The sequence below is a fragment of the Danio rerio genome, chromosome 2 (assembly GCF_049306965.1).
Source record: "Danio rerio strain Tuebingen ecotype United States chromosome 2, GRCz12tu, whole genome shotgun sequence".
Lineage (NCBI taxonomy): Eukaryota > Metazoa > Chordata > Actinopteri > Cypriniformes > Danionidae > Danio > Danio rerio.
This window is the reverse complement of record NC_133177.1, coordinates 16,051,599-16,066,920: the sequence shown is the minus strand read 5'-3', so window position 1 is coordinate 16,066,920 and position 15,322 is coordinate 16,051,599. Positions and strand designations below refer to the sequence as shown.

General features: G+C 39.1%; 1 protein-coding gene and 1 long non-coding RNA gene across 7 annotated transcripts in view; one reads left to right on the top strand and one right to left on the bottom strand.

Moving 5' to 3' along the window:
* pde4bb (phosphodiesterase 4B, cAMP-specific b) overlaps nt 1–15,322 on the top strand; it is a 163,707-nt gene that overhangs the window by 16,770 nt on the left and 131,615 nt on the right. For 4 of the 6 annotated variants that reach the window (XR_012391102.1, XR_012391108.1, XM_009298244.5 and 1 more), the window contains one exon: nt 2,880–3,005. Coding sequence is in view for 2 of the 6 variants with exons in the window: in XM_009298244.5 (XP_009296519.1) it covers nt 2,964–3,005 (42 nt within the window). In the remaining 4 variants the exon portion in view is untranslated. Of the gene's footprint in view, nt 1–2,879; nt 3,006–4,373; nt 4,496–15,322 lie in introns of all 6 variants that reach the window. The other 2 variants (XM_073924098.1, XM_073924099.1) reach the window with 1 other exon arrangement.
* LOC141377936 (uncharacterized) lies at nt 3,086–5,249 on the bottom strand. The gene is made up of 3 exons (XR_012391128.1): nt 4,982–5,249; nt 4,303–4,481; nt 3,086–4,195 (listed from the first exon to the last, which is right to left on the bottom strand). It is a non-coding gene; the product is annotated as an uncharacterized lncRNA (long non-coding RNA).

Sequence of the window (15,322 nt, the reverse complement as noted above, 5' to 3'; positions counted from 1 at the left end):
AACTATTTATACAATTAAAGTTCAAAATAGTAATATTGTTGGTGGAGACTAACACTCAGTGGATTGCCTGACCAGCACTGAGAGCAGCAAGACCAGTATTGAGACCAGCATACCGGCATCAATACATGCCTTGCCAACATATGCTGCCTTTTCAGCAGTGATATTACTTTGTAGCCAACAATAACATGAAACATAAACTTGGTGATTACATGGGGATACGAGAATTTTTCTGAGAACTTTAACCAGGAGTTCTCAACAGTGAAGTAGCCGCACATTGCTTTGAACTATTGCTTTGAACCAATCTATCTTGGCAAAAGATGACATAAGCTGCTGGTTGTCACCACATAATTAGCTCTCTGCAAAGGCATACACCTCCAGTGTCTACACCTACATCGTCTGGCAACGTATTACAAAGCGTCATTGAGATGAAGCCTCCAATATTGACAAGACTGCTTTTTTGTCCTGTTTGAGGGACACCATTTCAAACTTTTTTTTAAGCATATCAGACTTCTTTCTTTCAAGCCTCCAGTTTATCAATCCTTCAGGCTTCAATCCCGGACACATAGTAAGCACTACATTTTACTCACCTCTGCTGTTTCCCAGCTTAGGTGCTCTCACTCATGTTTGCTGCCCCACCACAGGTGCATTAGCCTCAAAGCAATTGAAATCACCAGATGGCTTCCAGTTGCTGGTGTTTGCATTTTATTGTTTACACCAGCCACCCCTGTCTTTAATGAAGAGATGAAGAAAGATGCAGTCAAGCCATTCCCTGCAACTGACATTTTTTACGTAATACATTTTCCCATAAGAGCTATGACAGATTCTAATTTTGTGTACTTTTGAGTAGCTATATTATGCACAATATGCCAATCAGAATGCTTATGCAGAAGAACATACGATCATCTTCAGGATTGTTTTGCAGCTTTTGCTTTGAAGAACACATGGTTTTATATCTCAATTTGTCCTCATTACAGACAATTTTCTGTCTGCATTTGGGCTAAGGGCATCAAAATACAAATAACTAAAGTCTTGAGTCAAATAATAAAACAGCATGCTCCTCCATGTGAAGAGCATTTTCTTTCTCACAAAGTGTGGCTCTTTATTCACATCAGTGATTGCTCCACTGCTACCAGCTTGGTTAGTGCTGCTCAACCATTTGCATTAGCCCACTCTGACAATATGCCTCTTTTACTTTTACACAGCCAGCCCTGTCTTTCATGGCATGGCAAATGACGCAAAGTAGCTGGTTCCTACTGCTCCTATACACAAGATGCCATTCAGAATATTATATTTATTTTCTTTTTTATTACTTTTTATTATTTCTTTTTTTTTCTGGTCTAAGTTTTGGCATCACAATACAACTTTCTAACTTCTGGGCACTCCCTTACTTCACGGATTCATGTATTTTAGCTCATTTGTGGAGGCAGTTTTGATGCAGTGGCATAGTGCAGCTGGACTCAATTATCACATGATGCTGACTTTATGTTGACTTTTATGGTAACCCTGTTGTGTGCAACGAGCATGCAGCTTTGGGTTCATGATCCAGAGATATTATTACTGAGATGTTATTACACTACACAATTTAAAAATGGTCAAAATGATGATGAACAATTTAGATTACCCAATTTACCTGTACCACATATCTTTGGACTGTGGGGGAAACCAGAGCACCTAAAAGAAACCCACACGAACACGTGAGAACATGCAAACTCCACACAGAAATGCCAACTGACCTAGCCGAGACTCGAACCAGTGACCTTCTTGCTGTGAGGCAATCGTGCTACATTGTTTACCCATAAGGTTTACATGGTTATAATGCAGCAAGAAATACAACAAGCATTTATAAATTGTTTGGGAAAGCTTTTGCAGCTGGACATTGACTTTACAGTGTATTTTTGTACAATAGTTTGTAATTATAGAGCAATTACAATAAAAAAGATGTTTGAGTCTTATCACAGTGTTAATTTAGGCTGTCCTTGATGGATACACATTAGCCAGTGGGGTAGTGTCTTTTGACTCTCCAGGTGTAAAATATTCATGGCCATTGTCACTCTCATGCATACAGCAGCACTGATCCAAAAACTGACTTTACAAAATGTAAATCATATAAAACATATGTAAGTGTTTTTTTTTACCTAGTTTCCGCTACATTTTTTTCAAAAACACACTAACCCCACATAATTATTATTTATAAATATTTTGTTTCTAAAAACGCAAGCATGTACATTAATCTTTCTCACATTTTATTGTTGCACAGTTTGTGCTGAACACAAAAAACAAAACAAAACAAAAAAAAACACGTTGGCCAATACTGTAATAATTAGCTGAAATAAGTCAGTACTTGTCAAAACATTTTAGGGGCCCCAAAATCACCTCAGCGAATTTATCAGTGTATTACTATTTTGAACAATCTCATGCATCTATGTTTGTAGTTCTTAATTTTTATCCATATCCAACACGTTGTGGGCAGTTTTAATCTTTGAGGGGGCGCATACCTACACTTTTAATGTCAAATTGAAGTTCTTGACTATTTATGACTGCTTGGATATATATAAAAATTGGGATGCAGGTTATAATTTAATATTTGTTTGTTATTTTATCACAGAAAATGAACATAAAACTTGAGGAAATAGTCAAATTTTATTAAGAAATCAGCCTATTGGTTTTATGAAGTTATGTTTTTTTTTGTTGTTGACACTGGCTTGCATGGTTACGGAATCTTTAGAGCTGCGCATCGATTGATTTTCTCTTCAGTGTTTGGACTCTCAGTAGTGATTATTAAACCACACTGAACTGAGCTAAACTGAGCTAAATCTACATTGTAAAAGCGATATACAAATAAAGGTGAATTGAATTAATTTTTTTCCCTCTGGTTACAGCTCACTGCAGAAGTTCATTTTTATGTCAGAAGAAAGTTCCAGGAGACAGAAAAACCTTCCGAGCTGTAGCTGCCAGCAGAGAAGATGAGGAAGAGCCAGAGTGTTTTGGCAGTGACACCAGTTGATGTGAGATATTTTACATTCATTTAAATAACAATGCTAAGCCACCTAATGATCTGAGACATTGAAAGTTAAAAAAATTGTTCAATTCAATAATAGAAGTTACTTTTATGTTGTGATTTATTTCTTCCGCACTCTAATTGGCACAGAAGTTGAAAAATGATTTGCGACGTACAAGTTTTGTCTACATACTACATATACAAAACTTCTATACAATTAGTTTGAAAGCCTGTTCAATTCAATAGGTAATGTGCTCAAGATGTGATTTCTATGCAAATTACATGTTTGTATGATTTAAATAACCCTTAAAATTATATGAGTTAATAACCCAGGATTGAGAACCACTGCCTTACAATACCTGTTTAAATAGCAAAACATGTTGAAAAAAACATTAAAACATTACATTAACAAATTATAAATTAGTCCATAAGATTTCATCAAGGTAGCAGAAAAAAAAGTTGGCAAAGTTTGTTAAACTTCTAAAGTTTGCCAGTATTAAAAAAAAAAAAACAATACTAGTAACTTCTTGGCAGTAGTTATACTGCATGTGTGGCAAGTGAGCTAGGGCTGAGAGCCATAAGGGCATGCGAAGCTGCTGATGTGAGTGCTAATGACTGTCACCTGTGCTCGCCACCTGTCCTAAGTCACTTGGAGGAGATCTGGTTGATCTTAAATGTAAAAGATGAGAGAGGACCAGGCCTGGACACTTGTGTTTGGTTTCGATTTCAATTTGGCGGTGGTCTCCGTGAGTAGCTGCCACCAGTTTTTTGTTTTTTTTTATTAAAATTATTTAAAAGTTCATCGGTTCTCCACCTTCTACTTCCTTATGGCCAGGAATCTTTATTGCAGTCAGTACATAACCGGTGTTTGTGCAGATACATCTCCAAATTCTCCTACAGACATGAGGTGTCAGTCAAAACCACTTCATCAATCCTGTGACATCAGTTCCCACACATCCATCCAACATGTCTAACCAGTGCAGCCGACTGCGTTTGTTCTTTTATTGTTTTTTTTCCAATTACACTGTTAAACTTTGACCTATGAACATAAAAGAGTGCATAGAGCTGAATGTGAGACATGCGTGTTTCACTAAAAGCACTCCAGATGATCCCACAGTGAGTGGTTCCAGTGCAAAATATCCAGAGATGACTGTAATGAAGCGGATGACAAAGGAGGTGACACAGCACCTATGAGACCTGGGAAGAAAAGACAGGTCAGACAAAAGGAGATGGAAAGATAAGGAGAGACAGAGAAAGGGGAGAGCAAAAGAAAGAGCAAAAAAAAATTCTTGGGGTTTGGTTACTCAGTGTCCGGCAATGGCTCCAGCATCTGGTAGAATGCTCCTCTTTTCTCCTCCGCTACACTTTTTGGCAGATGGTAGCAAGCTTCGGCCCCTGGCAGAGGGTGATGACTGCCTCGACCTTTGCTGGGATGGCTCCTGACTCTTACTCTGGGAGTGGTGAGACCCTCGTCCAACGCTCCCTTTCGGTTTACGGGTAATCGATTACTGTGATAATCCCTAGTCTATATGTATTAACACAAATTGCATATATATATATACATACATAGTGCTCAACATACGAGTACACTCCCATATATCTCTGATATAGATAAATAATTTTAATAGGAAGATTTACCATATTATATTTTGTGCATACTCTACATCAGTCAGTATTGCAGCCAAATCTGGAGCTTATCTAACAAAATAACTAATGATAATGGTCCAAAATTTGTACACCCAAATTTATGTTATAGAAAAATATTAACAAAAAAATTAAAAACAGCTAAATTCAAGAGAAACAAAAAAGTATACAAAATCTTATCGACACTTTGTAATTTTTTTACAATTTCACATGAATTTAAGTGTATTATCTTTCTATTTCGAAAGATGTTTGGTAACTACTCATGTTAAGCAGTATGTGTTTATATGATTTAAACACACACACACACACATACACACACATGCACGTGCACACACTCACAAATATATCTGCAACCGAGTCAATGGATGGAACCACACTCCTTTGAATCATCACTGACACCAGAGTACATTTTTTCAACAATTTCTTCAAGCCAGAACTGTTTTGCTTTTTGTGTATTCTGTCACATTTGACAGGCACCTGGGAACAATAGTCAGGTAAAACTATCTCATTTGCGTTGAAGACACATGCAACAAAAACAGCTACAAATTTGTTTGTTAGGTTTTGTGTTCATCAGGTGACTTTCACCATGTGTTCCTTTGTTCTGTTTTCCCGCCACCAGACAGTCTCATGAGTTTCACCTGTGTTTCTCCCCTGTGTGTAATTATTGTCATCATGTTCATGTGTATTTATACCCCTTAGTTTAGTTTAGTCTTTGTCTGGTATTCTTTCTACGTTGATACTTGTTTTCACCCCATGTAATTTCTGTGTTCTTCCATGAGAGTGTTTATTAATAAATTTATCCTTTGACTTTCTGAAGTGAACCCAGGTGTTAGATAATACCAGACCTAAAGAAAAATTTTGTGGCGTGTTTTCCCGTCGTTTTATTTTTATAGTCCTTTTTGCCCCCAGTCTTTTCTTTTTCCTTCCCTTAGCTTACTCATAGATTCCATTTACACCCCTGAGTTCCTCATCCTGATGATAAAGTGGAGGGGAAAGCAGCCTCGAGGACCATTCGTACAGTTTCCTGTTCCTGGCACAACAATCCGGCTGGCCGGATGATGTTCAGCTTCTCCTGGTTTCATGTCTGATCATCGTAGTCTCCCCTGTGTTTGGTCTCCTCCGTTGCTGTTACCATATGCTATTCACCAGTCATCGCCATCAAGCCTCAACATTATCTGTTACTACTGCCATCCTCTGCAATAAACTGTTAATACTCACCATCCTTGCGGGGTCCCTTCTGTGGCTGATACATCCTCAAAAGAAAGTGCACAACTTTGTCTAAAGCAACTGTCTTGACAATTTAGCATTCGTTTATGTCGTCGAAAAGACAAAAATAAAAAAGCATTGTGGCTATACTTTCGTCATTTTAATAGATTCTTTATTTTTACTTCATTTATCGATCTCAGTGTTGTCCAATTTTTTTCAGTATTAAATATGTTCTTTCTATATTTATTAGAAAGACTCTGAATTTAATAAAATTACTTTGTTATTTATTAGAAAGGTAGCTATATTTTCGATTTAAATGTAATTAATTAAATTTATTTAAAATTAAATTTTTTTTACTGCACATTGATGTTGTGCTCCAAACATGTTTTTAAATATGATTAGCAAATTAACTACAGCGTTTTCATTTCTGCAGTTATTTCTTAATTTTTAAGTTTCTAAAAACTCTTTCATATCCTTTGTGTAATGTTCTGTACATTGTGGGTTTAATGTGTTATGAGTTTACAACGTTTACAAATCTTTTTTTTTTTTTTCAAAATAACTTTAAAATTTTAAAAAACTACAGAGAAGATTTGAAAATTTAGATTCAACAATTTAAAATTCTGATTTGGGTACACCACTACAATGTAGAATTTGTCAAATTTCTGTGTAACCTACAGATACATGATTTTGTGTGTCATAGGCATGTGTATTAAATGTTCAGTTTATAGACATGACATGGATAGACAAATTGAGTTTTTTTTTTGTTTTGTGGTAAACAGCGATCCGTTTGACCATGTTGTTTTCTGCATGTGAATTAAAAAAGTATAAACATATAAAATAAAATAAAAATTAATTATTCCTGCACCAAATTGTTGCACTCTTTATTTTGATTCAGTGTCTGAAACTTTTTGCAGCTGGACAATCAGGTCACATCTGTGCTGCAGGCAGTATTTGTGCAGTCAATGTTATTGATGTTGTAAATGTGCAAAAATAGAACAGTAGTTCAATGTACAGTGCCAAACCGTTTGAACTGTGAAAAATCCATGTTATTTTCTGATTACTACACATGACCTTGATCAGAACATATGGTTTACAGTTTAATGTAAATGCAGCAATCACCAGTTATGGGAATAACAGCGCAATAAATAAACAGCGTAACTAATGACAATACTTTTTTATCAATGATCAAATAAATTACTGTTTCACCTGTTACAATGGCAATAAATGACATTACTATAATTGAGAACACTAAAGCGGTTTTAGCACAAGTAGTTTCTGTCTTAGCCATTAAACCTCTCTTTCTCTGAGGTGGGTGCGTACGTATGTGTTTTCAGGCTGGGGCGGGACATATAACCAACCAGTGCTGAAGATTGGTGTGACTGTGAATGTGGTGTAACTGATCATTGGCTTAGATAGAGTACATTTCCATCATTTGCCAATCAGAGTTGTGCTGGCATTCACACACAAGCACTTACAGTTAGTCACACACACCAACAACCAGGAGTCAGACTGATGGCAAATCCAACAACTTTAAAGGTAGCTTTTGTAAACTGGAAAAATAAGTACTATTTTTCCCTATTTTTTAATATTTATATTATAACTTGATGGTTGTCTCTCACATTGTCCCTCAGCAACATTAATAGTGTATAGTGCAGGTTTTAAAATGTTTTGAAGCTTCGACACATTTTCTTGATCGTTTCAGTGTTTAATGAAGCCTCGCTTTGACCACCACTAATGTCACTTGACCCACTTACCTACCAGTCTTTCTACCAAACCTCTGTAGAGCTACATGAAGAAAGGGAATGAATGATTGCACACGTATAGCAACAGACAGTGACTAAGCCAAAATGACAACACAATATAAATAAAGGTGAAGATAATATTTCTAAAAAAAGATGGATGGATGGATGGATGGATGGATGGATCTGAGTTGTGATTGGGAGGTCCGAATCCGATCAAGTACAACAAAGGGCCTAAAAGAGATCTTAGAGGCACCCCATACTGCACTGACCTAACTTGTGAAAGTTGTCAGTTCATATTTAAACTGGTAACGTTCGAGGTTACTAAAGTAACCCTTCGTTCCCCGAGGAGGGGAGCGGAAGCACTAAAAGTGGATTTGATGTTCTAAATCCACGTATGGGAGATTCGGTTCAGAAGCTACTTGTCTGAAAGAGTATTGAACGGGCCAATGAAAGCAATGAATTGGCAGCGTAAGCTTGCGCAGGTGTGCTGCATCGCCAATTAACTGAGCATATAAGCACACCTGGCGCCAGCAGACGCTATCCTTTTTAAGCTGAAGAGACTTTTAACAGCTAAGGGACAGTTATTATGGCGACGGAGTGTAGTGCTTCCGTTCCCCTCCTCGGGGAACGAAGGGTTACTTTAGTAACCTCGAAAGTTCCCCTTCAGGGGGAACTTCAGCACTATAAGTGGATTTGATGTTCTAAATCCACGTATGGGAGTCCATTGAAAGCACCATAATGACTGCACCTCACCAACGCCTCCGATGAGAGGGCAGTCAGGCAAGCGTGACGCAACCAAATCATGGAAGGCGTGGTCCTCCAACGTGCCCTTGGCCCTAACTTATTCCCACTTCAAAGAAGCTTTACGGAATAGATATATTTTTTGGGAGTCGCTAGCGTCTAGATAATTCTAGGAAAATACGACAGTATATTCAGTATAGTGATGGTATCAACCACCGCGGGCGGCAGGCTACCTAAGTCTTCCTCGCGTCTATGGACCACACGTGGAGGTTCCAGAGATCGGGGCGAGGGTGCCAGATGGTGCCTTGTCCCTGAGAAAGTAGGTCCTCTCTCAAAGGGATCTGCCATGGGAGGGCCGTCGCTGCCGTGAGAGCGCATCGGCTGCACGGTTGAGCATACCTGGGATGTGACTTCAGCCGCGGGTGACTCCGCGGGTGCAGCGAGAGTGCATACCCCCCATGCGGTTGATATATGCTGCCGCCGCCGTACTGTCCATCCTGACCAGCACGTGTTGCTGCTCCAGCACCGGAGAAAAACGGCGGAGGGCAAGGAACACTGCCAACAGCTCTAGGCGATTGATATGGCAATGCTGCTGGGCACCTACCCACAGGCCCACAGCTGCATGCCCGTGACACACGGCTCCCCAGAGGCGAGTGCGGGGGCGGTGCAGCTCTCGTAGGCGGGCGCCTTCAGCGAGGAGCAGGTATGGATGGCACGGCGGGCGAAGCGGGCTTACGGGGCCGACGATAAGACATCACCCATCGGACTGCTCTCTCACTGCCTCGAATTCCTGGGTGAATTCGCAGACTGTGTTGCTGACCAGCTTGGGATATGGGCGAGTCAAGAAAGCGGACTTTGTTAACTTCGTGCATATCAGCCAAGTTTTAGTTAGGGGTGGCGCTCCTGGACCACTAGTGTGGACATCGTCCTCCCCAAAGCACACGCAGCGGACTTAGTAGTCCGAAGAGCTTAGTCGGCTGCGGTGCAAAGCTCATAAGCCTGGGTTGGACCCACCCTCGTGCAGCTCGGCCAGCGCCTGCACTTGGTAGCGCTGGTAGGTGGCTATCGCTTGCAAGGCGGAAGCAGCCTGGTTCGTAGCTTTTCAAGCTCTGACTCCGAGGAGCAAAAACTTACAGGCTTTGGATGGGAGATGAGGCGGACCCCGCCAAGAAGAGGCGCCGCCCGGATTAATTGACATCTCGCACTCAACCTGAGGAATCGCCACATATCCCCTGGCCGCTCCACCACCAAGAGTGGTGAGGGTGGAGGGACACGCAGCACGAGCAGAAAAAAGTGCCCTTTAAGACCGCGTGAGCCTACTGTGCGTCGCCGGGAAGAAGGGAACGCCCCTCTAGTCGGTCCGGCCGCGGAGCTGGGGGATGAACCATCTCCAACCCACGGCCGAAGCAGCCCGGGAAAGCACGGCTAACACGTCCGTTTTAGTATCCGTTTTGACAGCGCTCACCTGCCCGAAGGGGGCGAGCGGGTCCGGATCATCGTCGGACAATGAAAGCCCACCCTCCGATGCCACGGGGGACATCTGATCTCCGGTGTCAGCAAGTGTGAGAGCTACCATCTGATTAGACGGATCACTCCCAGTACCCGAAGCTTGGATGGAGCGCTTGGAGGAGCGAGAGGTCCGCGAGCCCTGAGGTGGCGGATTATCTCTCGCTGGAACCCTCAGATCTGCCCGAGCGCCCGCTGCAGAGCAGGAGGCGACTGGGGTGGCTCGCTCTCTTACGAAAGTTAGCCGCGATCTTAACTGCGCGACGGTCATGGCATCGCAGTGACGACATAAACCGCCCCCGAGCACCACATTAACATGCTGGACCCCCAAACATGTAATGCAGTGATCGTGCCCATCATCCGGAGCCAGGAAACCCCCGCAACCGGAAACGCACAGTCGAAGCGCCATCCTGAAAAGGACGTGCTGCACGACTGTGTTGCTCTTTTAAGAAAACTGCAACAATACGCACCCAAAGGGTGCGATTTAAAAGCGATCTATGAGAATATCACCCAAAGGGACGCCAGGCAAGGGAGAAAACCCAGCTCGACCGTCTGCTGCTGCGTGGACTCGCTCTGGACCGGGAGACACTCGTTCGCTTGATGTGGCTTAAGACAGCAAGAGGAACCCTCATGAAGCTCGATCAGAAAAGTCTCTGAAGCGAAAAGGATAGCGTCTGCTGGCGCCAGGTGTGCTTATATGCTCAGTTAATTGGCGATGCAGCACACCTGCGCAAGCTTACGCTGCCAATTACGCTGGGCTTTCATTGGCCCGTTCAATACTCTTTCAGACAAGTAGCTTCTGAACCGAATCTCCCATACGTGGATTTAGAACATCAAATCCACTTATAGTGCTGAAGTTCCCCCCCGAAGGGGAACAGTTAAGTATGACTTAAACAATTGTAAAGTCTGTCCCTGGACACCTTTAAAGGTAAAGCGATCTATGAGAATATCATAATCTATAGTGTGAAATGCAGCACTGAGGTCAAGTAAAACTAGTAGCAAGATGCAGCCTCAGTCAGCAGCTAAGAGTGAATCGTTGGTTATTTTCTCTAGTGGAGTTTCTGTACTATCATGAGACCTGAAACCTGACTAAAACCCTTTCAAAAACCTTCTTCATCTGTAGAAATTAGCTTAATTGAGCAAACACAATTTTAAAAAAAATATTTTAGACATAAATGGAAAATTTGAAATAGGCCCAGGGGTTCTAGACTAACCTTTTGCACTGGTCCACCCAAATTTTCAACCGCATCGCATGTTTTGTTTAAAAAGGCTATGATATGAAAATGAAGTATATTTGTGTTACATATTGTGTTAGCAATTGTTTAATAAACAATCGTTATTTTTACATTTAAAATGCACTAAAATTACTTATATATATATATATATATATATATATATATATATATATATATATATATATATATATATATATATATATATATATATATATATAGCTTTTTTACTTCTGGAGAAAGTCTTATTTGTTTTATATGGGCTAGAATGAAAATGGTTTTTAAGTTTTTAAACACCATTTTAAGGACAAAATTATTAGCGCCTTTAAACTATATAGTTTGTGGATTGCCTAAAGAACAAAGCATTATTTTACAATAACTTGCTTAATTACCCTAACCTGCCTTTTAACCTAATTAACCAGGTTAAGCCCTTAAATATCACTTTAAGCTGTATAGAAGTGTCTTGATAAATATCAAGTAAAATATTATTAACTTTCATCATGGTAAAGATAAAATAAATCAGTTAATAGAAATGAGTAATTAAAACTATTAAAACTCCATTAAACTGTGTGTATATATATATATATATATATATATATATATATATATATATATATATATATATATATATATATATATACTCAAAATATTCAAAAGGTGGCTTGTTTTTAATTTATAATATTATTTATAAAAAACACGCTTAGTCTAATTCAGATAAACAGCTACGCCACCAGTATTGTGTAGTGGTATATGTGTATATATTTCACAATAAAAACTAAATAGCATGTCTTGCTGTCATTCAAAATATGCAATCTATAACACACCGTAGGCCTAGGTCTATGCAGTGTCTAAACTTTACACATGGGGGTGTTTGTATGTAACACATTGCGCTATTGAACTCCAATAACTCTGAGCGAGAGGGAGGGATTCCTGTAAAGATTGGCTAATCTCTGGTATACACAGCTTATATAATAATAGTTAGTGATCTGTTACATCATCACTTTGTGGTATAATCTCTACATCAATGACCTCCATTCCATGAGACAAAATTCGATCCAAAAATGCTTTAAGCCAGTGATTCTCAAAGTGTGGTATGGGCTTCCTTCTTGTGGTAATAAAAGAAAATGAACACACCTTTAACCCTTTTAATGCTTGTGATAGCACCGATGTAATCAGCATTGGCTGTTCCCTGGAGCAAACAATCACACATATACATATCACACACAAAACAAGTTGCAAAAAAGAGATATATCAATTTTGAGAAATGTTGGTTATTTGACATTATTATTTAAAAACGTAATTTATTACATCAACAGTCAAGTTTATTCACAATTTTTGTTCATTAAACTATTATTTAAGCTTAGTGAAGGCCAGGAACACATTCATTCATTTTTGTTTTCCGCAACCCATCTCTTGGAACATCCACACACACATTCACACACACACTCATACACTACGGACAATTTAGCCTATCCAATTCACCTGTACCACATGTCTTTTGTACCACATTGTGGGGGAAACCGGAGCACCCGGAGGAAACCCACGCGAACGCAGGGAGAACATGCAAACTCCACACAGAAATGCCAAATGAACCGAAGCTTGACCCAGCGACCTCCTTGCTGTGAGGTGACAGCACTACCTACTGCACCATTGATTCGCCAAGAAAGAAATTTTAAGAGCATAAAGCTGCATAATTTATTCATGTTGCAATGCATGCTGGGAGTTTTGTAGAGGAAGGTTAGATCTGTTACAGCTATTTAGATCTGTTACAGCTATTATTTTACACTGAAATTAGCTGTTAATCGTTTAACAGGTTTTCACTGTAGATTGTACAGATTTTTACTGTTTAAATAATGGACATTTTTTACAGTGCATGACAAGGTTCAATTCTAGCACCTCGCCTGTTCAAGCTTTATAAACTCCCAATGAGCCAAATAATGAGAAAGAACCAAATCTCTTAACACAGCTATGCTGATAGCACCAACTTTATTTTGATTAGGGTAACTCACAGAATTAGTGCCAAGGCTCATATATCACTGTTGTCTTTGCAGTAATCATCCATGACAATGATAGCCGTCTGCTCAGGATACTGGTTGGAGATAAGATTATGTAGACCTCCTCATAAGAGAAACAGACTAATGTAAGCATAGATGCTATTTTAATTACAATTTGCTTTTTCGGAAGTGATCCTGGCTCTGGTTGTCCTAATTAATGCAGCCTAACAATCCAAAGTTAAGTGAAGTGAATTTTGATTGTGCTCTATGTGCATTTATGTGCATGATAATGCAAAAAGATGTGTCTTTAGTCTAGTTTTAAAGTGGTAGAGTGTGTCTGCCTCCCAAACTGTGCTAGGAAGGCTGTTCCAGAATTTAAGTGCTGGATATGAGAAGGATCTACCCCAACAGCTGGTTATTATATTTCATAAAACAAAAAAATTGTCCAGAATTAAGTACATTTATAATATCAGTAAAAATATCATCATACATCATGTAATACCATAGTGCATTATTAATATCAGCTATACAATCTGGTAATTTTGTGTATTTGTTCAAATTATTAGGTCGAAAGTAGATATAAAATTGTGTATTATAACAGGGAAAATTAACTTCGAGTCTCAGGCTCAGATGTTAAGCACCACCACCGAACACCACCTCACGGACTAAGCATTTATTAATTTGACTTAAATGCTTGATTATTGAAAGTATGCAATACTCACTGAATAAAAGCTTTAATATATAATCTGGACAAACACGCAGGTATGTGTATACTCAATTTTTTAAATGACAGTGAAACCTATACATATTTTGTCATTTTGGTGATAAAAATATGAGAAATACATAATTCAAAACAGTAACTTTTTTATTTATTTTTTTTGTGAATATTCTTTTGTGAACCTTGTTTTTTAGAACAAAGAAAACGTTCACTTTGTTGTCATCTCAGTCTGCCTGACTATTATATAGCCACAAATTTGAATGATACACAGAACAAAGTCTACATTTTCTTCTGATTACCTTTATGGTTTGCTGACAGAATATTTAGAATATGGATGTATTGTTGTTTTTTTTTTTTTACTTTTTAAGTAATAAACATTTAATGATTGGCAGTTTGATAAGGTTGAAAACAAGTGGTTTAGATTTCAGGTATATATGATGTCTATGTAAAGAAATCTAAACTAATTTGATTACAAATTAAGTTATTTGTAATAAAATGACACGGAAAAAAGCATTGAACAAATAAAAAATGGAGGTGCAAAAAGGCAGTGAAAGCCCAGACAGCAGCTAAAATCTCTCTGTAGTAATTCAGCAACTCTCTGCCCTTCCTCATTGGAAAGTAATATTAGCTGCTTCAGTCCAACATCTTCATTAGCAGGATGATGAAGTTGTAACCAGGGTGGACATTTCAGCAGGAAAATGATCCAAAACACTGCCAAGGAAACTCAAATGGTTTAGAGAAATAAAATAAAGCTGCTCAAATGGTCCAGTCAACCATCTAACTTGAATCCAAAAGAAAATACAAAATTAAGATCAGAATTGATAGACAAGATCAACAGAACTATCAAGATTTTGACACTGTTTTATACTCAAATGTTGCAATACACGACTTCATTCTCCATATGAGAGGTGTTTTTAAGCTGCCTTAACAAAAAAAAGGAATTTCATTTAAAGTATTAATTACATTTCAGTAGTTCAGTATTTTCTCCTTGTGTCATTCCAAGTTGAAGACAGACATTATTAACCCTCTTGATTTTTAGCCCCCCTCTATATTTTCCCCAATTTCTGTCACGGTTGTGGATCCATCTGCTCCTTATTTAAAGTGTCTGCGTTGTGTGACAGTTCATTATCATGATACGTGTCGCGTGTGAGCGGTCACATGATCTTTGTTACCGGAACTGTTGCGTTGCGCGCTCGTCTGATAACCAGCGCGCTACAGGTGTAGCGCATTTTATGTGCCTATAAATGTTCAGCGTTCCTGTCTCACTTTGTCAGTTCGCTCTTTGCTCACGGCCCTTTGTGTTTTTGTCAGGCTCCTCTCGTTGAGATCGCTGGTCGTGAGTGGTTTGGTTGATTTCTTTGATGATCCCTGCTCCTTCTACGATGAGTGTTTGATCTGCTCTGTTGATGAGTTATATGAACATTTATCGGCGCTGCCGAAACGGACCATCTCTTTAATCACTCCTATAGTTTCTATACTTCCAGCCACTCACCATTTTCCCTGTTTTGTTTAGGTTCAGCATTAAAGACTTTTACTTGCAT